This window comes from Echiichthys vipera (genome assembly GCF_963691815.1).
Source record: "Echiichthys vipera genome assembly, chromosome: 4".
In the NCBI taxonomy this organism is placed as follows: domain Eukaryota; kingdom Metazoa; phylum Chordata; class Actinopteri; order Perciformes; family Trachinidae; genus Echiichthys; species Echiichthys vipera.
The window spans coordinates 21,793,174-21,816,721 of record NC_139829.1 but is presented as its reverse complement, the minus strand read 5'-3'; the positions used below and the strand labels follow the sequence as shown (position 1 = coordinate 21,816,721).

General features: G+C 41.4%; 1 protein-coding gene across 1 annotated transcript in view; it reads left to right on the top strand.

The window, feature by feature from the left end:
- The window catches only part of ssbp2a (single stranded DNA binding protein 2a), a 58,985-nt gene that overhangs the window by 16,452 nt on the left and 18,985 nt on the right, over window positions 1-23,548 (top strand). Inside the window, exons 2-4 of the mRNA XM_083912971.1 lie at window positions 8,979-9,051; window positions 13,821-13,882; window positions 14,233-14,317. Of these exons, the coding sequence (XP_083769097.1) occupies window positions 8,979-9,051; window positions 13,821-13,882; window positions 14,233-14,317 (220 nt within the window). The remainder of the gene's footprint in view (window positions 1-8,978; window positions 9,052-13,820; window positions 13,883-14,232; window positions 14,318-23,548) is intronic.

Genomic DNA, 23,548 nt, shown 5'->3' with positions numbered 1-23,548 from the left:
ACTGGAACCTGATTTTCCACATAAAGTGATTTGGCCATGATCCTGTCGTTGTACCTTTCTCTGACAAAGTGTGTGCATAAATAAACCTGTTTTGAAGATGCTCCTCACTGTATAAAGGCTCTATAATCCCCATGGTTGTTTGGGCTGTTGTTTTCCTGAAGCTCTGCGTATAGGATGAATTATTCAGCATTGTAATGGGTCTATATTTGTCGTTGTTTGTCTTGCCTCAGTGCCCCCGCCACCCTCATTGCTGCCCTACCATCCCTTTCCCAGCTTTCACTCATCTGTTTGTCAGTCTGTCCGTCTGTCTGTCTGTCTGTCTGTCTGTCTGTTTGTTTGGCAAGCATTGGCCCCTCTATCCACAGAGGATGCTCCACTTTAATGAATGAACTGAAGTCATTTAGCAAGGTTCTTAATGGCACATAAAGCCCCGCTGCTAGGCTTGATTAATCAGGGAAAGTGTTTGGCTGTCACACATAGGGCTGTCCTCAGCAGGGGCAGCAGCTTGATCGCCGCGCTCCCTTTTATGGCGGGGTCCCTCTCTATTCTTGCCAGAGCTGCCAACACTCCTAGTCCACAGGAAGCGTGTTTTTGATGGTGGACTTCGCTGTAGGCTTGGCGTGATGATGGTGATGATAATGTTGATGATCTTACATCTGAGTCAAAGACCGGGGACCGTGAGTTGTGTTGCTCATGTGGTGTGCAGCTCTGTGAAAAGTACTGTTGGTGGGCAAGGATGGAAACAAAAAGCAGTAAACCACCTGACACAACAGATCTTTACCACTGCCTCATGCCGGTGTTATCATACGATTACTATAAAGGGGGGACAACACTGTAGAATACAGTAACATAGCCCGGCAGTGTAACGCACATAAGCTGAAAACAATAAAGCTAGATTGATAAATCAGCCGATAACCTATAGGAAAGTGCATTACAGCAATGCCAAGCTAAGTTTGAGGTAATTTAGAAAAAAAACATTGCGTAGTTTTTCTAGCAGAGAACAATCAAAATGACTGCACTGTGAAATGTACTATTTAGTGTGTTTCTTGGTCACAATTCAGTAAAAAAAAAAAAAAAATCTTGGGCCATCAAGAGATGTTGGTTTACATTCTTCATTTATGTTAAAATATTACACTTTGTCGTATAAGTATTGGTTGGGCTATAGAACCATCTGACTTCTTTGTATTTATACCCTTTACAACAGACTTGTTTTAATGCTGACTGGCCTAATAAAGCCGATGCATGTTGCATTTGTACTGGATAGCTGCCGTTGTACTTGTGATTACTGCTGCCCCTACCTGTATTGCATCAGTCATATATGGTGCAAAGTTATACTCTGTGGCACAATAACGCAAAATCTTTTGAAAATTATACTGTAAGGAAACTTTCTGAGCTTTACAAAACTGGAGTTTACTGCAGGTCTGATTTATTGTAAGGTGTTACTGTGATTTCATCCATGGGGAATTTAAAGGAGTCACTTGATTTCCCTTCATTGCTTTATTATTCTGTAAAGTGTTCCATTCGCTTAAAAGCAAAGTGCTTCAAAGACACTATAGCTCTCAGTGGATCCTTCAGTGTCACTTTTACTAACATTATTCTTTGTTATGAACATACACAGCAGAGATTTAAGACAGCCATTTAGTCTTTTTGTAGTATAAGAATACAATTACAGTATTTCAACTTCAGGACTGTGACTTAGTTCAATCTAAGATTATTTTCCCATTGTTATTACCTGTCAGACAGAACCCATTGAAATTCATTTCTACAAATACAACAAAATTCACTGAATACTCTGCAGCATAGTAACTATGTAACTTTCATCTTTTCTATATGTTGTGTTTTTCAGCACAGCGTGTAGTCATTTGCGTTTTCTCTTAGAGAATGGTAGGAACCGGGTCTACTGTAGCCGGGCTGTTTTCGTTGCAGGGTTTTGTGTTAATTTGCAGAAGGAGGTCACAGCAGGGTGCTTGGCTAACTGAGACAGCGCTCGGTGAGAATCCTCAACATTAGAATATGAAAGTTTACAGATCTCAAGTGTATTCATCCTGGGGCTCATCCGCTAGCACCCATCACCTCCATCCTCTCCATCTGCCTTTTTTCCCCCAGTCTCTAATCCCCCTTCTTCGCTCTCTTCTCTCTTCCCTTTCATCACCCTCTGCTACTATTCTCTCATTTTCTCTCTTTTTCTAATTTTCCTTCGTGTGTGTGTGTGTGTGTGGGGGGGGGGGGGGGGTATGTTTCACTCTTTTTTGTTCTTATTTTTGATTCATTTGTCTATCAAGTTATACCTCAGAAATCACTTTTTAAATTTAACCAGATTAAAACGTGTCTTACCCTATTGTTCAATACAGGAAGTCTGTGTGTAACATTTGTTCAACCTGTGTTTGATCCATTCATATGAGACATGGCAAGCTAATCCCTGGTTGACATCATCCAGAGACTTTTGTCTTCAACTTTTACGGATAAATATAACAGCTGAACTTGGAAACCTTACACTCTGTTTTTACCTCAGGCAAACCAGGTGGTCAATTACATACATTTCCCCTAATTATCAATAATATTTAACAATACCTATCTAGTATAAATGCCAGTTCGCCAAAGGAATGCAATGATGACACCTTGCTTCATTCAGACTGACTGCCAATGTCAGTGTAACAACTGTAAGCGTATAATAGGCCTTATAGGGGCCACTATGTGATTGTCATTTATAGTGCTCCAGTTTTAAAACTCGGAGGAATGACCTTGCTGATGTGCTGGGAGATTTCCAGTATCCTCACAATGTGCCATTTCCATATAAGATAAATCATACTGATCAGGTACTCGGAAGGTGAAGTATAAACGTCTTCTATATACATATCTGTATAGTCTTTGCATGTTGGTTAGTTGCATCGGGTAACTTCTCTAAATTGGACATGAAGCTGCTATAATGAATATGCCGGTCACTATGATGAAGAGTAAATATCAGTCCATAGTGTCAGGAACAATACCTCTGGAACACCAAGCATCCACCTACCAGCTATTGTATAGTTGAAATAATTACTGTACTTTAACATGTTAATATCATTAGTATAAATATAAGCATTTCTGTATACACCATATATACTGTCCCATCCACCTACTCTATACTATGTATATAAACCATCCTGTTACATAATAATTCCATTGCACTTTTGTCATAATGTTTAAAACTTCATGTGCTGTGCTTCATGTGTACTTTTGTATGTGCTTACATTTATATGTGTATGTAGAAGTCATTTTTTTGTTCAGCTTTGTTGTCCTAATTTTTGTATTAGCATTTGATATGATGTGATCAAGGTCGCTTCTAGTGATGGATCCACAGAGAATATCATCCGACTTTTACAGACGAAGCCTGTGACTAGCTTGGGAAAAAAAGGGGACCATTAAGCCAGACATTTCCCTCACGGTTTGGTGGAGAGCAAAACAGAGCTAAAATAAGTCGCAATAAAAAAGAATCCAAGTGAATTCTGTGAATAAGCCACTGTTTGCTTACAAGTTCAACATTTCCACTTTTTAGGGTGTTAATGTTGTGTTAACAGTTTGTTGTGCTGACCCCAAGTGGCCAGAAAAAAGTGATCGCAGGTTTAAATATCCAGAAGTCATGTAATTTGGCATGCACAATTTAACAGCACTCATACCAACTACCATAAGAGAAAAGAGATATTTCTCCGACTGGATCTCTCTCTAGCTGCTGCTGAGGAGACAGTTTGTAATCATCACTTCCTGAGTCAATTTCCTGCCACTGCCCACACCCAACTCCACTATTTAATTTCAGAGATTCATTGCATCTTTCTTATAAAACATGAGTTGTTACTTTCTCTACTGCTGTTGTACATGTGTGCAGCTACAAAGAAAACTGCACCAGACATCAAAACCTAAGAGAGTATAAGGAAATGACACGACTTAAAGTCCTGCGGGTGCAAGGTATTACTGCTTTATTGTAACTGCTATATATCTTCTGAAGAGTTGACTTGGGCATCTCTGATGGGGATATCATGTTTACAGGCAAGAATGCGTGAAGAAATGTGTTACTTTTCAAATATGTGTTAGCATAGTAGCAAGCCTTGCAAATATGTCAGTTAACATGCCAATTCAGATTACAAGATCATTTTTCCATTTCATCTTTAACAAGGGTGAAATAATCTGTAGCTAATCTATAACAGGCAAATCCAATCAGTGAAGCCATTGTCTGTCATCATTTGAATCTCTGCCAGACTTTGATCGCTATGGCAGTAAATTGATTAGCAGTGATCTACTGGTCCCTCCTAAATGCTGATCTGGGAAAATCGGTACATTTCTTCGCCTTTAAGCTGAGGTTGAGGTTGAGCTCCAAGCTACTTTCGTCTCCCTGCTGTCCTCCCTGAACCACCCAGTAACAAAGCAACGTACCAAACATGCTTGCCGCTGTCTCTGCCTACCGCCTTCATCAAGCTAAGCTCGGTCTCTGACTGTCGAAGCTCGCAATTTGTCTGGTCTTGTGCAGACTAACAGGAGCAGTCGGGATGGGTTCTGTTGAAAATACAAATTCAATTAAATGTGACTCAGAAGACAAAACCACTTGAATTTCAAGGAGAAGAGGGTCAGGTGTCAATCTTGAAGTTCACCCCCTCTGCCCTTTCTACTCCACTTGTACCCACTCAGACACCAATAGCATGGGGGGAGTAAAGTGGGAGGCACCTGACCTCTTCAATCATCCTTGTCGCAGTTGTGATTAATGTAAAGTGGTTCTTATTTACAACACCAATTGCCAGGGCAGACGGGAAAGAAATTAAAAAAAGATCTTCAAATGTCCAACAGCAAGGGCAAACACCAAAGGAGCTTTTAATGTGAAAAAACTAATCTGGACCATAAATGCCTTGCTGCCTCAGTTGGGGCACTTTTACTTCAAATACTCATGCAAAGATTATTTAAAGTGACAGTTTATTTAATGACAAGAGAGCCTTTGTAATGCTTTCACTTTATTATGTCAAATTTAGAGGATTCTTAACCTTGAACCCCCCCCTACTCTAATCCTCAAACCTCATCTCCGCTCATCATTTCGACTCTGTCAGTCAGTCGAGTTCAACACAGTCGGGTGATGAACAAGTGGAAACTTAACAATGAGAGAGCGGGGGGGGGGGGGGGGGGTTCAGGTTTTCAAAGCCTATCACTCGTCTTTGAGGAAATTAGTAGGTTTAAGTTAAAGTTCAATAGATATTGAATGCTAACAAAGTGCCTCCTTCTGCCGCTTCGCTGTCTGCTTATCTGTCTTGTTTCAGCTCTGCCTTCTGTTGGTTAAGTGAGAGATAGAAGGGAGAGGGAGGAGTGTTTTAAGTCTGATTTATGTATGTATTTTTGCAAGCGTCAGTGCATTTAAACCGCTGTGTTTAAGGTCAGGAGCAGTGAGTGAATTATCTCCTTTCGCTTTTCCTTCCTTTCATCTATTCTCCAAAACTTGCATTAACCAGCTTACCTTTGATACCCTGTAATGTTTATCTTTCTTTCATTGGATCACCTTCCTTCCCTCTGCTGGCCTCATGCTTCCACCTTTTCCTCGCTTTCTTCGACCCTTTCACGATATCAGGGCCAAAGGTCACATCTTACAGCTCCTGTGAAATCAATCATAGGTCAAACCTTTCTACTACTGAGTGAGGTTGTGTTTTCATGTGGTAATAGACAGCTGACTGGATACTGGCCAACGCATGGTTAGGACAAGCCTTCATTTCTTTCTTTATTCCCACTGACACAATGAATTTGTGCATGCGGTCCATCAGGCTTGTCGTCACAGCTGCGAATGTAATCATTGCAGATACATGAGATCTTGTCGTATTGATAAGTAGCTCTGTGCTGATGCTGCTGTTGCTGATGTTAGGGTTCACAGGGGAAAGTGACATATCTAGACAGGTTGACAGGAAAACGATGCAGAAGAGAGCGACCGAACGAGTTTGTACCTAGAAATGTTCAGAGTTGTACAGTGCCTTTGAAAAAAAAGAAACGGCCGCATCTTTTATTCATGTTCTGTTGTCGAGGTGTCAAGAGTTGTGTCAAGCCTCTCACTGTTCCGTTAACCTTGTCCCTGTGAAACGTTCTGTCTCTATCTCTTTGGTTAAACATTACTGCCAGGCCATAGAGGGAACAGAAAGAGAGTGAGAGGAAGGGATGGAAAGAGGGAGGGAAGGATTGGGAGGAGGAAGCGCTTCTGCCGCTTCCCTTCATCCTTTTTTAAACACACATAACCTCTTACAAAAAAAGAGTTCAAGAAGAAAGCCGTGCCATCAAGACAAGAAAGGCATGCATTAAAGTGATGAAGAAGAGCGATGGAAACGGAGGAGAGCGATGGAGGAGGGAGGGAGAGAGGGGAGCAGAGGAGACAGAGTACCTGTGTGCAGGGAGAAAGGTGTGCAGTCCATCATATTCAGACAGGCAGACAGGGCTGTCTGGGGAGTTTATTTTTACCTCGATATAGGAGGAGTGTGGATCGGCTAAGGCAGCCTACTAACACCTTTTCAGCTGAGGTTCTAGGACAGCTGCTGTCCTGGTGTGACCATCTTTCATGCATGACAATCCACCACACACAGACACACCAAGCTACAGGTCAAAGCTTGGGCTGAGACAATTGTCAAGTAATCAATTAGTCAGTTAAAAAATTCACCTTAAAGATACCATATTCAGAAACTGCCTTTAAACGAGCCGTGAGGACTTCTCTAAGGTTGTGATGTCACTACTAATGCTACATATAGGTACTGTAGGAAGTGCCTCTATAGTGCCTGTAGTCATTCCCCAGATGCAATGGCGGTACATAGAAGACAAGAGCACTGGCGTGGAAGACCTGGAGATCTGACCAATCAGAGCAGCCTGGGCTCTTTGAGGAGGGGGACTTAGAGGTGCTGTACTGGAAAAACTGAAGAAAAAGTTTTCTCACAGTTCTCACTGACCAAAGTCATACATTGGCGTTTCAGGACAGCCCTCAGCATCTGATATTGAAGCACAATGCACTCACATGCACTGACATGTGCGGCCGGACCGGCTGTCAAAACAAACAGTGAAACTCAGATTACAACACACGCACGTTTTTGAACATCAAAGCATGTAAACATGTTCTAGAAACCAGAAATACAAATATGAACCTGAAAATTAGCATAATATGGGACCTTTAATCGACTAATCATGTAAGTCATTTTTCATGTATAAATGCCAAACATGCATTATTAAAAGCTTAAATGCATAGACTGTATAAAAAAAATGGACAAGCATCTCCATCAACTTCCGTTCTCTCAACTTGATTCAATCATACTCGCCATCTTGTCAGACTTTGACTAACCTCATTTCCTCTTACCAAAAAAGGGCAATAATGTGACGTTGTGGGGAGGGGGTGCGTCCATCTGGCTGAGGAATACCTCCGAGGCTAAGTGAGGGCCAGAGGCTAGCTGTCACTCAAAAGGTTGCACCCCTAATTATTCATAAACTTTAACATCCAATAAAATTAAAACTAGTCAGGTACAAAAAAATTCACCCATCTCAGTGTTGTCATGGAGATATGACCTAAACAAACAGACAAACAGACCAAGCCTTCAATAGATTTAATTATCCTATTATGAAACCTGCCTCTAGTGGCCACTCAGCGAACTGCAAATTTTGGCACTTCGCTGTGGTTGGGGCTCGATTGAATGCGATAATTAGATTATTTTCTTTGTCATATATAATAGCAATTGCTGAATGCCAAGTGTCAATATTTTGACACAGTTTTCTGACATTTTATAGACGATAATAATTTGATTAATTGATGGGCAGTTTAATCAGTAATGAAAATGATAATAAGTTGAAGCTCTATGATCAAATGTTACTAACCACTTGCTTAGCTTAACACACCGGAGGTCCTGTTTTACCTTAGTACACCAACCTCTAACTAAATTTTCTAATATGGCTAAATACGTGTACGCCGAATCCGCCCCTACCTGGTTAATATTGATTTAAGTGAAAATGTGAGCATCAAGCACAAATGTACCTGCTCATTGCCCCCTTTGTTAAATTCATTAGAAACATCTAATCAGTCATGCACAGTGACATGACTGCATGTAGTTTCACCAGACTCCTGTCCAAATCTACAGGGTGCTGTTAGAAGTCAGCGAGATCTGCTATTGATCTCCTGTGGATCAATGTTTATCTTGTATTTATAGACCCAGTAGATCATCACCCCCCCCTCTTCTCTAAGTTGCCAGTACAGACACACTGGGTGGAGAATTGATTAACAAATCAAGCCTGTAATTAATTCTTACTGTGATCAAAGCCATGGGAGAAAGTCTGTCGAGAGCCCAAGGCACGAGTGTGAGGTGTTTTACGGCGCGGTCCCACCAAGTATACTCTTATCATCATGTTGTTTGTTCTTCAAACAGGTGGGTTTTAGATTCAGCAAAACGTCTCGTGAATTCTAAATGTCTTAAAAGGTTGCCCAGACTGTTGTTTGGCATATGGGAGATGATCAGTGCTCCTAAGCTGGTGTTTCTTTCTGTCTCTCATAAGATTTGTAACGGACTATGACACCTTCACACACTACTGCACATTGCATCTCGGGAGCTGTTTGGCAATTCGTATTCATGCGTAGGCTCCTTCAACTGTATTTTTAGGCAATCCTGGGAGAAACTCCCTCTTGAATATGGATTTATCTTAACTATGGAGTAGGAAGTCTTAGGTCCCAAAGCAGTTGTTTTCTGGCCCCATAATTGGAAACTTGAAACTCATAAAAGATCATACTTAGGGATATGTAAGGAGGTGAGTCTTTGAGGGATTTAAAATGCTTAGTTTTCCTCCATTTTAACTTTCTGCATTTTACTGTACATCTGATTGGCTCCTCTCTTTATAAAGTATAATGTTCTCGCATTGTTCACTATGTTTTGCTCACCTAAGATTTATTGTTGATTGTGTGGGTCTTGCTGAACAAACTGACCCATTTCCTCCACTGTGTTCTTTATCATTATGTGCAGGTTAGCTCTGTATGTGTACGAGTACCTGCTGCATGTAGGAGCACAGAAGTCAGCACAGACCTTTCTCTCAGAGGTAAGTCATGAAGCTGCTGTTTGTATTTGTGTATCAGAGAGTACTGTGTAGTGTCCCCGGCTGATTGATGGTCGGACTCTTTAACTGATGGTTCACAAGTGTTTATTTTTGGGCAAAATAGATGATACTGTTGCTCCATTAAATCTTTTGACACCTTGAAGACTCTGAACACAACGTGAACACAACGTGAACTGACGTATTATAACTGTCAGTTTGCAGCTTTAACTTACACAAATTGTTAATGCACACAAAAATAATGCTGTATTTATTACATACTAGCAACCAGTTTAATTAAATAATTGTCCGCTTCAGAAGGACAGATGCCCTGAATTGCGCCAAAACAGCGTTATTACTAGCTTAAAGTAGACTTGTATAAAACGATGCAAAACAATACAAGGACATCACGTTTTGATAAACCATTAAGCACCACATTAAGACGAAATGATGACAAACCTTGTGCCCTTATCAGCCAGGTGCTAAACGGACTTGTTAGTTTACATTTTCTTAAGTTTTTGCACTTTTGATAGACCCGTTTGCAATACACTTAACTTCCTGTAAATTTGTCCTTTTTCTCTTTTCCGGTCACACTCTATCAAAATAAAAGCACAAGCCTAAAAACAGGAAGTAACAGTAAAAATAAAATTAAAATCTTATGAAATGAATACCTATCGCAACTAAATATTTTGGGAATATGTAGTCCAGTCTGAAAGATGGTCTGACCTCTTGCTGAGCCAACTGGTTAGTAGCAGCAGACAACCTTTTCAACATTACTGCTGCATTTAGTGGAACTGGAGCCGGAGTACAGGGAGCGTTACGATGCTCAGCCTGGAGCTGACGTCTTCGACTGACATCATTCCCTGATCCTCTCAGCAGCTCCACTTCAGTTGATCTCTTTCTATCTCGTTCTCGTCCTCCCTTATTCTCTCCTCTTTCTTTCTTTTCTCCTTCCGCTCTCTTCTTGATCTATTTCTCCACTACTCTTCCTGAGAATCAAGCTTGTCTTCAGAGTTAAAAAGGTGACAGGGTGAAAATGAGGTCAGCTGATTCTGGCGCTTGGCTGTAAATGATGGTAAATTACAATGTAGGACACAGAGGCTGGAAGTTGGTTGTGCATCGGCTGGAGGAAGAGGAGAACAAAGAGAGGGGGATGAAAAAGGTTATATCATCAGCTGGCACCAATTCTCATCTCTCTGACTTTAGTGTGTGTTCGTGCACATGTGCATGCACACACTGCTCGTCTCTGACACCCTTTCCTCTCTGCCATGTCACTTGCTGTTTCTTCAGCAGATTTGGCAGATGAAAGGGATAGGCGGTGTCACATTCAAGTGTGGGAACGCATTAGCTAAGAGCTCAACAAGTATAAACACATCCACTTGTATACAGTACACATGGGCGTGCATACATGAGCATGCACACACAGGGTAAACATTACCCCATAATGTCGCTCTTGCTGAGAGTAGTGGGGTTGTGTAAAACCTAGCTTTAAAGGCCACTATTTTTTTTTATTACCACATCTGTTTTACCATGTATCCTCAGGCTCAGGAAACACAAGCACAGAAAGAGAAGTCACGAATCAGTCCTGAATACCTAAACATAAATACCAAATCAGACAGACAGCTCAGAAGAGCTGGCAACAAGAAAACATGCAACCCTGTCAAACTAAACTGATAGCTCAAACTATTAAAACAAAGATACGCTTGAATCTTAACAGGTACACAAGGAGAGAAAACCAGCATGATAAAAAGATCTAAATAGAATTAGCTTGAAGTTTATTTAGCTGAGTAAAAAGACTGGTTTTCCTAGATCTCAGTCCTCAGTTGCTATGAGAGCAGCCCCTGCAACACACAACCTACATCTGTCAGTAATCATGCTAAAGGCATGCCACTGTAGCATGGTCAAGGTAAATGAACCAGTCCACAGGAAGACAGGATCTGCGGGCACAGTCGATGCTATTTTCCTCTGCGCTTTTCCAGATGAAAGGGGGAATAATAAAACACGCCAAAAAGTGTCCTGACCTGAACTGTCTGCAGTCGTGTTTGGACTGAGCTACAGCCAATTAAATGTGAGAAATGAGGGATGTCATGCCCATTCTCTATCATTTGTACCATTTGAGCAAATGGGAATAAATCCTTATTTGTCATGGTGTATATAGAAACTGCTGGCTGCCCATAATGTTTCAAGTTATTCGATGTCTTTACTAGAACTGCCGACTTAGATTGAAAGCATGTGGGATAAACAAAGAGAGGCAGTTCCTGGGTAAAAAAAACAAAAAAAAAAAACTTCAAGGCATGGCATTCCTTCTAAAAGTCACTGTGTCTGATCCGCAGCTGAGGTCAGGACAGTCTGATTGAAAGTGATTCAGTGGTTCCTGTTATTTGAGCACTTGTTCATTCTGCTTAGAGCAGGTGGTACAATAGCTTTATTCAGCGAAGGAAATTAAAAAGATGACCATGAGATCTCTTTAAAAGTCAGAGTGACGTAATGTGTTTATAGAGAAGACAGGCAGACTAAACAATACCGGAGCGTCATAGTAAGATAGAAGCCTGACTGCTACCCACAGCTGCTGTTCAGACTGTGTGTTTGTGTGTGTGTGTGTGTGTGTGTGTGTGTGTGTGTGTGTGTGTGTGTGTGTGTGTGTGTGTGTGTGTGTGTGTGTGTGTGTGTGTGTGTGTGTGTGTGTGTGTGTGTGTGTGTGTGTGTGTGTGTGTGTGTGTGTGTGTGTGTGTGTGTGTGTGTGTGTGTGTGTGCACGCGCGCTCACATCAGTAGACATTGTCTGCGAACATAAATCATCCCTCCTGTGATGTCAGCACTCATGTTAGCTAGTAACCTTGACCGAGGTGTTAAGGTGTCAAAATGATTCAGCCTAAGTGTTTGTCTTCCCCCCACACCTTTTACTGGAAGCCAGCGTTTGAATTGACCATTTGCTAAGCCCCAACCCTTTTAGTTACTGTTGCTACATCTGTCAATATTTCTGTTCTGGCACATTACGCTGTTTACAATTATTACTGTGGCAGATCTCAAAATACAAGTAATTAAAAAAAAAATGGGCCCTTAACTTTGAACAATCAGTACTGGGGCTGCAATTAACAATATTATTTTTTAGATTTTACTGCTATTTATTTTCTGGATTAATCCAATAATTGTTTCATTTATAAAATATTTGAACAATGTGCATCCCAGTTTCTAAAAGGCCAAGGTGATGTCTTTAAATGTCTCGTTTTGTCAGTCCAAAACCCAAAGATATTATGTTTAATAGCGTATTATTTAAAACAGTAGGACATTTCCATATTTGAGAGGTTGAAAGGAAGAGCATTTTCTGACTTTTTTTTTTTGCATGAAAAATTGCTTTATTGATTAAACGGTTATCAAAATAGTTGATTCTTTTTCTATTTTTTTCTATTTTTCAACTAATAATTGCAGCTCTAATCAGTTTTCTGAGGCTACATGCACAGTGTACCTATGTTCGCTTTTTATGTGAATGGGGAACAGCAGACCTATTTTTAAAAAAGGGTCCGATGTTTCTATGTTTCTATCCAGTAATCATTCATTCTGCCGGTTTATATGACAATTGTCACTTATTATTATTGCCTGTTGCATTATCAGCTAATAGCTAATTAGCATATTAAGCTAACATTAGCTGCATGAGCTGGTCAACCTCTTCTCGTTTCTCTGTTTAATGGCTTGGCTTGCAAACAACGCTTGTACAAGCAAGACAGAAGTTAGATTTATGCTATATTGTCCTTTTTTGTTTTCCAAAACGGTATGTTAAGAGCTGCCAATGTTACCTAAAACTCTGATAACATCCAGGACCCACTCGATGCTACGCAGTGGATGTGCTAGTTGTGAAAAAGGTTTTTTTAAAAACATAATCTGTAAATAATGTATGAATTGCTCCTGGATTTGTAAGCAATGCTGCAGAGAAAGTAGGCGAAATCTGAACAGGTTATCTTTTTGTATTCTCCACACTATTACTTCTGTCACTATTCATATGTAGAAAAACAATTGCAACACCGTTAATGCCTTGAAGGAATGATTGTCCTCGATGTACTGTTACGCCTGCGCAGCTTCTGCCCCTCTATCGAGTGTGAACAACATAGTTGACAGAAGGGAATACAGGGTAGAAAACAGCTATAAGAAAGGCTGGAAAGAGGCAAATAGTGAATGACACACTGGAAGGACAGATAATATGGTAGAGGAGCAGGCTGAAGGGTGTGTGGGTTAAATACAAAGGGTTTGATTGGGCTCTTCAGGCTGGTACAGGTTTCTGACCTCAGACTCTTCACATCCCCTGACTCAGTAAACACACACATTCACACACACACACACACACACACACACACACACACACACACACACACACACACACACACACACACACACACGTACTTGTGAATATAATGTACAGTGTACAGGCTTTCAGGCACACATAGACTCACTTATCCACTTATGATTCCATGGCATGAGAATAATAATATAATAACATAATGGCATGTGTTATGTGGCATAAGAATTCCCTTGCACCCTCTCCAACCTTGTAAAGCAGGTAACTCAGATGCCGGGCATGTTCTTGTACTTGTTTGTAAATGTTTCTGAAGCATCTGATCTCTGTCTCTCTGTCTCTCTCTCTCTCTCTCTCTCTCTCTCTCTCTCTCTCTCTCTCTCTCTCTCTCTCTCTCTCTCTCTCTCTCTCTCTCTCTCTCTCTCTCTCTCTCTCTCTCTCTCTCTCTCTCTCTCTCTCTCTCTCTCTCTCTCTCTCTGTGTGTCTAGATCCGATGGGAGAAGAACATCACATTAGGAGAACCTCCGGGGTTCCTCCACTCATGGTGGTGGTGAGTGTTTTTATGTCTAATGATTCAAGTTGCATTACTCTTCATGCTGCTTCTCTTCATTTCATCATTGACAATATTAATTAAAATAATCATTCTCCCTCCTTCTCCTCCCATTTTATTTTATCTTCATCTCATTAACTGTCTCCAAAAGCTCTTCTACAGGTTGCTGTTGCAAATTTTAACACACTTGCCTAAAGTCATCTATTCCAATGATGATAATGGAATTGCACTTACTGCCTTGATGCTGGATTAAAATGCCTCTAAAATGGACTATTATTTGTATCTGTCAAGCTTTAATGTTTCTGTTTTGCCATTGTGCGTCTCTCTGACTGGCTCCCTGTGTGTTGCAGTGTTTTCTGGGACCTGTACTGTGCAGCTCCAGAGAGACGAGACACATGTGAACACTCCAGTGAGGCCAAAGCCTTCCATGACTATGTGAGTCTGCATGGATGAAGCTTTCTTTGCCCCTTTCTGGCTCAATGGCGCCGTCCAATTAATGCAGAAATGTATGCTGGGATTATATGGAAACCCAGAGTTTTAAATATTAGGAAATAAAGTAAATAAAGAAGACACATTGTGAATAATTTAAAACATTTTTGGCACTTAACCCATTTTTCAAGTTTTTCCTCATTTGTTGGTTTGGCTGTTGCTTCGCAAATGCGTTTTATTCTGGAACCTCTCAGTTCATTTTCGATGTTCAAGGGACATTATCAACAGGGAAGACCAAAAAGCCTCTGAATGCAATTGGATGAACCTACAACCAATCAGAGCAACAAAGGGGAGGAAGTAGGGACTACAGTAACATAATCTTGATTCATATTAGATCAATGCTGCCTAGTTTAACAGTTTGATCTGAGATTTTTGAGCCTGGTAAATTGCACCGGGCGGTGAATGTTGTTTGCGATAGCAACGCTTCTCCATCATCTTAAACCCACCTCACATGAAATAAACTGCTGTGATTGGCTTCTCCTGGATCTGGCCTACAGGAAAAAACATAGGCGGCAGATTTGACTGTGTTTCAGGCTAGTCTGAATGAGCAACCTGACATAACAAGCTCTGCCTTGTTTGTCTCCATTGACTGGCAAAGACTTTGTGAAAATAAGAGGCAGAAAATAAAATGGTCTTTGGGGAAAATGGTATTGTGAAGCTGGTGCAGAAATGAAATAATGATTACCTGCAATAAACAGTCATTAACAACCGTGTAAAATGGTTTTATCTAGAAGTGGAGTTTAATTGAATGCACATTGTGATGTTCAAAGTGGGGAATAAAGAATTGTAGAGGACACAATGCTTATGTCTGTAGTACCTGTTAGTTGTATTCTACCAGAGCTTAGCAGCACTAAAATGCTGCACACACACATATCCGGTTGAGCACGTAACGCTTAAGAGCAGACTGGGCAGGCAGACAGTGGCCCGTGTGGTGGAAACATTGTTTATTGCTGTGTTTTCTCAGTGTGGCTCCACTTCACTGCTATAATTCCCGCACATCAAGGCATTGGTTTATTCAGTCATGCACCATCCAGTAACTGGAATACAGGGAGCAGTACCAGAGCTCCTGAAGTTTTAGATTAGCTTGTGACTAAGAGAGGAAGTGCGGCTCTCCTCATGGGAAGTGAGGTGGAGGAGGACGCGAGGTGTGGAGGGGTCTTTTCTCTCCTGCTTTGTTGTTTTCCCACTAAGTCTGACTCATCAGATTTTTCTGTTCTGTGGTTTATTGAGATGTATTGTTGGAAGTGCACAGGTCAGGGGTTTCTGCTTACCCCAGCAGGATTCCCTCTCTCTCTCTCTCTCTCTCTCTCTCTCTCTCTCCCTCTCTCTCTCTCTCTCTCTCTCTCCTTCTCTGTGGTTCTCTACCTCTTTCCTTTCGGCTTGCAATCCCGCAAAACCAGAGGGGGCTCTCTTCTCTTTTATCTTCTCGCAGTAGATGCATGTGAGTGTGTAAATGTGCGCGCATACGCAGGTGAGGCTGCTGATGCCGGCGATGATGATCAGGGTGATGAATAGGCACTCCAAGGACGAGGCAGCTATGTGATGATGTCATCCCGGCTGCGAGGAAGGGAGCTGGAGGGCAGCACGACCTCAGCCCTGGAAGACGGAGAGGAGAGGGGAGAGGGCGAAAAAACAGGCGGACGTGGAAGTAGAAAAAGAGAGGGAGAGAATGAGTCAAAAAGAGGGACAAACAGTTGGAAAAAGACATAATTTATTAATCTTGTCTTGACACCAAAAAACCAAACACATTCAGAGTAATTCAGTGTAATTGTGACATCAAGTGTATCTTGTTGTTTCTTCTTATCTGATCAGAATCAATTCAATTCAGGAATCATGCAGGACGTATCACAACGTCATTAGCGGAGGCCACCAGCAGCAAACATCTCATTCTTACATTTCCTGCAGGGATCTAATCAGGGAATTATAATTAGGCCAATTGTAATTAGACCAAGGTCACTTTCAATCAACTGTTCCAATGCAGCGCTGCTTTACAGATCCAATCAGAGGTACTACCCACATATCTGCCGCTCAATTAAATCAAAACGAGGGGACAACTGCGGTGGTCGTCGTTGGAAAAAGTAGCACGCCTTAATTTGATGCTGGTGTCTCTCTTTCAGTCTCCTGACTTTGAGACTGATGGAGATTTTAATCAGACATTTTGATGGTAATTATTTTCAGATAGCTAATTACTGAGTGAAGTCCTAATTAATGCTGGGGAGACATAGGAGCTTATTCACACCATCTCTGGGCCCCTTCCCTTTGATCATTGATGGGATTATGACAAGGTTTTAAAATTGATTTGCTCGATTATCCCAGCTTGAACTACCTCCTTTTGATACAACTGGCTTTAAATGAATGCGATTTAAAGAAACTGCCTCAACAGTGTGCTTCTGCCCCGTCTGTTTACATGCGCATGAAGCTTTGCATGCGGTTGTATACTCTATGTATCGATCATATCGCCAGATCTGAGCATATGAGGCTGGTCTTCCAGGACATTAATTCAGTAATGTAATGTTAAAAGGGAAAGAAAGAACAGACTGATGAACAAAGTGAAGAGAGATGCATTGTTATTGATTTCCATCCTCAGTCAAGGCTTTTCAGGCATCAGAAAGGCCGTTTACAGTTCTGTTAAGTGCTTTGTAAATTGTGTTCTTGATACTAAATGAGTGGTTTCCATTTGCACTAGAAGTTATTTTAAAGCCTTATGCTTGGCCTGGAAATTACCTTATTAGGGACAAAAGTAAGCTGCTGTTGATTTGTCTTTGAAGAGTAAGACATCAATCCAAGAAAGTCATTTCAGGCTTCTGTCCTTTGCTTTCTGATAGTGTTGTTGGTTTGAAAGCTGTTGCGTAGCTGTAACACCTCAGGGCAGCATACAGTACACACTAACATGAATGTATTTATAATAGCAGCTATACTGCAATGTCTCATGGTAGGTAACAAATGGAGAGAAATATGATATTGTGTTTTGAACTGAATGGTTTGTCTACTGACACAAAACTTTTGTCCCAACTAATTTCTGTCATCTCTAACAAAACGGGGGCAAATTAAAGTGTAATGAGAAAGAATCAAGCCTGCATGAAATTGCTTGTAAGACTTTTGGAAACAATATCGAGCATACACGCTGCATTTATTCTCCTACATTTTGACATTTAGACCCCTTAAAATGTTTGCTATACTAAAAAATAGTCTATTTAATTGAAATACAAACGTCTCTATATAGTGTGTTAAGTGCATTGGTGCATGGTTGCGTATTTGTGTGTGGAACCTTGAGTTTGCCAAATAATTATACAGTTGCACTATACATGTTTGAATTTCCCTCAGTGGATTATTCTTGAATGCCCAGGAGAAGACAGTCTAGAGGTTAGAAAAGCAGACTGGTGGCAAAAGGGCTGATGAGTTAGAAAAGAGGGGAGAGTTTAGGAGAACTGATGAAGAAAAGTCCACTCTGAAAGATGTCTCACTCCTTATTTCAGGAGATTATCAGTGGCAGATACTCACACTGGTTGTGCTGTGCAGCCTCCAGATTAGAATGTGTCGGTTGGAAATTGAATCCTCCCGTATGAATCGTGAGTTTTTGTATAAAAAGTGAATGAAAATATGTTGCGTGTACAAAAGCCACGTTTGGGCTTTTAACTTTACATGTTTTTTCTCCTAAAATATTCACTTTGCTGGGACATACAACAAAGAAGCTAAGAAGCTGAAACTTAGGGGTGTTTTTTTGCTTGAAAAAATATTGAAGTGAACAGTGACTAACACCTAGTCATTCCTCTAAATATATGTGTGTGCATATATATCGGTGGTTGGGAACAACTGTTTTGTACCCCGCTGGCTTTAGATAGGCAGCAGCGTTACAGGCCAGTATTCAAGGCAAGGAGAGCCTGGTATCATTGCGTGGCATCGCTGTGGGAGACAGCAGGCACACAGCAGTTAGAGGAGGAAAAAGAGATCAAGAGGCAGCGCCAACAGCAAACCCCCTTTGATAAAAATGCTCACGCTGCCAGATCTTACATTCATAACTGTCTCACTCATGCATGGAAATGTATTCACACCGCTCAATTTAACAGTAGCACACGTATTCTGTCTTGATTGCACGACTAAAGGATACAGATATTTGTAAATGTGAAATAACACACAGGATGGTTTTATTCAGCTACATCATGATGCATTCTGGAAAAATAACTGCATACATGTTTTACTGCACTGTGTCGTGTGTGACTGAAGGACAGGGAGGTACAGCGACCCTGGAGCTTAACATAAAACAGATCTGCAATGGCGAACACACTGTACAGTAAAAGTATGTGGTGTTACATTTATCACTGGAGGACACATACATGACCATGGGCATGTTTTCTGCTTTCTGTAGTCGTCCTTTCTTTCATAAATTGGGTCTTTACACCGGATTCATTTTTCTGTAAGTACTGATGTTCTGCAACATCAATAACCCACTAAACCCAGTAACACACAGTACTTCCCAGAAAGTTGCAATAGGTAATGCTGTAATTTTAAATTCTTAATTATTGATTATTTATTGGTGGAGTGGTGGTCAGCACTGTCGCCGCACAACAAGAGGGTTCCTGGTTCGAATCCCGGCTGGGGGCCTTCTGTGTGGAGTTTGCATGTTCTCCCCGTGTATGCGTGGGTTTTCTCTGGGTACTCCAGTTTCCTCCCACAGTTCAAAGACATGCACGTGTTAGGTTAATTGATGACAATAAATTGCCCGTAGGTGTGAATGGTTGTCTGTCTCTGTTCGTCTCTATGTGCCCTGCGATAGACTGGCGTCCTGTCCAGGGTGTACCCCACTGTCAGCTGGGATCGGCTCCAGCCCCACCGTGACCCCGCCAGGGACAAGCAGTTGAAGATGAATGAATAATGTTAATGAAGTGATTTGAGAGAAAATCAGACCTCTGCGTCTCACTCTTAGGCTCTGTTTTAGCCTGCAAAGAATCAACCCCGTGATGAAAGACTTTGACCAATCACAGGACAGCTGAGAGAGCGAGCCCTGTGATTGGCTGTTCTACTAAAGCAGATGCACATTCACGTCTCTCCGGTGGAAACCCAGTCTGCACAAAAGCCATAGCAGATGACCGGACAGGAAAGATTGTGATTCAACAGTTGGAAAAACCTGCGTTCTGTACAAAACAATCTAAGAAGAGGAAGCCAGATTTGTCCAAAAGCGAGTTCAAAAGACAGTCTGACAACAAACACAATACATATAAATATAAATATAAATATCGGCGTTGTGTTTCAAAGATGGAGAGAAGTTCATGATACATTTTTTTTAACTTGGACTCAGAGGTTGCTGTTCTTCTCTTGGACAGATAAACTGCTAAATTATTTTTTCCTCTAACAACTACAGTTGCTGTGATGGAGGTTAGGTTGTGTGGGCTGATTTACCATGTAACCAGCCTGGTCACAGCCTACATAACGCATTGTCGGAGGTTGCTAATACGTTAGCCTCCTGCTTACCGTAGCCAAAGGCATGTGGTTGCTGCTAATACAAGATCAGGTTTATGTTGCTACGTGAGGGTCCCGAACTATACTATTCCACCTCAAACGTCTTCACATACCTACAAGTTTGCCAAGAGTAACAGTAAATTCTCTTTCATAATTTTAACAATCGCAATCATGATCGGGACGATTGAAATGGGTGACGTGTAAGCACACTTATACAGGTGAGCATAAGAGTTCTCGTTCTGAATGGTAAAATTGGAAGAATGCTTGAAAATGTTTTAAAACACTGCTCTTTCCAGCTTAAAAGAATCATGTTCAGAGCCACTCTTAGGAGCCCAGATCTAATAAAATCAATATTCCACCGTCAACAATCCAACTTCCTTGCAGCTACATTATCGACTGTGGGACTGTCTTTCCCCTGAAGTCGTCTTCTCATGCAGAGATCCTCCCAACAAGTTCCACCGATTCAAATCTAAGCAAAACTTTTCTGCATGTATAACTTGATTTTTTTTCCAAGCTTTTGTTGCATATTGTGGCAATTACCACCAGCTGCATCAAACCGTTTGAAGATAATTTTACCTCTTGCTGGAACAAATTATAAACAGATTATTAGTTGGTTCTCTAAACTATTCCAGTTTTTTTCCTGCGGCCCCGTATTTATCTAATTTTACTTATTTATCGGGAAGTGATACAAAAAGTGCTGCATATGGCATCACATTTGTTGCAAAATCAATACAGTACAATACAATAATTACAGAACAAAACAAGATAATATCCTGTTGGGGATGATATTTTAGTCTCTGAACATGGATTAGCATTAAACAAACAGAGTTTTGAAAAGAACCTGTGTGTTTGAGTGCGCTTCTGAAGAGACAGAACAAAACAGAGAGGACAGAGACAACCTAGAAACAGAGACTCTGCTGGCTCCAAGCATTGTGGGTAACAAGCAACCGGTGGAGAACCAATGGGGGTTGGGGAGACCCCCAGTCTGTTTCCAGGGAAACAGAGCCCTCTTCTCCTCCTCTTTTCTCTCTCTGTCTATGTTTCTCTGTCTCTCGCTCACATGCTCCCATGTTCCTTCTTGGCGGTGTTGAGGAGGAGGGAGATGTAGAAGTGACTCACTGTAACATCATTGCCATGGCAATAAAGAGTGAACCGAGTGAGAGAGTGAAGGGAGAAAAGAAAGGGAATTTCCATAGGTTCAGCAGAGATGGAAATTGTCGTCTGTATGAAAGAAAAAAACAAGGCACATTTCAATGTTACTATATGCTTGTTAAAATATTGTATGAGCTACTTCTTTGCATTTCCTTAGGAGAACATTATAAATCTCTCATTCTGTTTCTCCCATTTTTCTCTCCCATGCTTGTCCCCCTCACTCTCTCCACTAATTCATCCCCTCTCTTGCACATCAGCAGTTTTTTTTTCTCTTCTTCATCCCCTCTGCCTGTCTATGTCCCTGTTGTCAGTCCTTCTACATTCCTCTATTTGTCTCTTATCATGATTCTTTCTGTTTTCACCGGCTTGTTGAGCACAACCCTCTGGTCTCAGAGGAGCGTGTTTTCCACTGGCGTGTTACGCTGAGTCATGTCACATGCATGTTTGGACATGAATGAGGTGGAGCGTTAATGTGATGTTGACATATGCACGCCTTGCCAAAGACGAGGGCACGGTTCAGAGCGTAGGGGAGAGGTTAACTGGGGCTAGGGGAAGAGAAGAAGGCGTGAGGATGAGAACAAGCTATAACAGAGCTGTGAGCTATGGAAGAGTAGTTTCTAGTTTGACTGTAGTTATTATTATTGATCATGAAAATAAGGGGCTTAGTCAGGAGCATATGTTGTGTGTCTGCAACAGTCTGAGGAGAAGTGAGATAATGCTATCTGAGCTTTCACACACACAGCTTCACCCAGAGAGCTTCAAGTATATTTATGTGAAAATCCAACTGTCAAAGTCAAAGTTGGTGTTGTCTAAAATCTGTAAGACACTGGGGTGAATTATTTCAGGGTGAAAGCTGTTAAAGTGAGCACATTTTTTGCACATTGTGTAGTTTAACATCCAGTCTTCCCTGACCCATCCGGTGGAGTAGTTATGCCATAAAAGTTTACACAGCAGCAACCTCACAGGTTGTCTATGTGAAAGGGATTAAAGTGAGTGAACCAGAGATTTAGCTGTGGAAGTTGCCGCAGGACCACAGAGGCAGAGCAGCGAGAATGCTGACACAATCAATCCAGCACATTATCTCTTTGACCCCAACTAACCCCAGTGAGTTTTTTTTTTTTTTTTTTGCTGTTGTAGACACCCATACTCTTATCTCGTGTGTCTGCTCCTCTAGCACATTAAGGACTGCAAGGTAAGACACAGAAAGTGACATCTCACAAGTTCTTCCTTTGGTTTAGATTGACCCTTTGTATCAACAATTCTGCCAATCCACTCTTCAATTGCTGCAACCGCGCTCTGATATCGATTTAGTGTTAAGGACTGCACAATCTGTGGATTTCAGGTGAATCAATATTCTGTCTTTGCATCGATCTACCACATAGAAAAGAAAATATCATATAGTCTCCTCTTCATCTCAAGCTGTGGCTTTTAAATCTTGCTCTGTGTCTCTCTACCCTTTCCCCTCCTCTGTGTTCAGTACATCTCTCTTATCTCTCGCTTGTCGTTGAACCGAGTGAGATAGCGGTGGAAGAAGTGTGGCTCCCCAGCGCCAAAGTGACTATCATTTTCAGCTCTGTATGTGTATCTGACAGTATATCAGCCCGCGGCTCCATCTCACATATTATACAGCTCCTCGCAGCCTCAGAGATGTTTGCAAGGGTCAATAATGACATTAGTGATAAAGGAAACACGTCCAGTAGCTCACCCTTCCCTGTCACCCCCTGTGCAGCTGATATCGCCCTACCTGTAATCACCCAGTAAGACCAAGTAGATTAGTGTTGTGCTGCAATTTTACCTGGGGCCTGTTTCACAAAGCAGGTTTAGTGAAAACTCTGAGTATGTTAACCCTGAAATGAGGGAAACTCTGAGTTTTCCGTTTCACAAAGGGAGGTAACTCAAACCAGAGACAGAGGGGTAACTCTAGCCTGTTTCACAAAGGGAGGTAACTTAACCTCTCGGTCAGTTACCATGGTAACATGCTCTCTGAAACTAACCTGGTCGGGACCAGGTTTTTCTCAGAAAACCTTGAGTTTCTCTCTGTCTCCGCCCTCTTTCAGCCACACACGGTGTTTGATTTCCTCATTCATTCAGTCAGCGGGCGAGTTTTGGCGTAGTATAGTTCTGCTATAGTTCCGTCTGTTTTTTCAGAAAATCACTGCAAACATCAGACATTAGAAGTTATATTAGGTGGCGACTATTTCACTACCATGGCGTGTCCTTTTGATAACGATCCCGTGGATGAAGCTGCAGCATTACTGCGCAGATAATTATATATTCGTCGGGAGATGATTATCAGACTATTGATTATAGATGTTCTTGCATTTCCAGGCAATTCTCTGTTTGAGCGGTACCGTTTCATATCACAGCAGATATTCTGTGTTGCGCTGCGTTTTTTTGCAAACGGGAGTTTTTGTATACAACGTATAAAAGTCATTCAGTAGGCCTACATTAGAAGTTATATTAGGTGGTGAATATTTACACTACCATGGCGTGTCATTTTGATAACGATCCCGTGAATGAAGGTGACGCATTTCGCAAAGAGAATTAAATATTGGTCGGGAGATGATT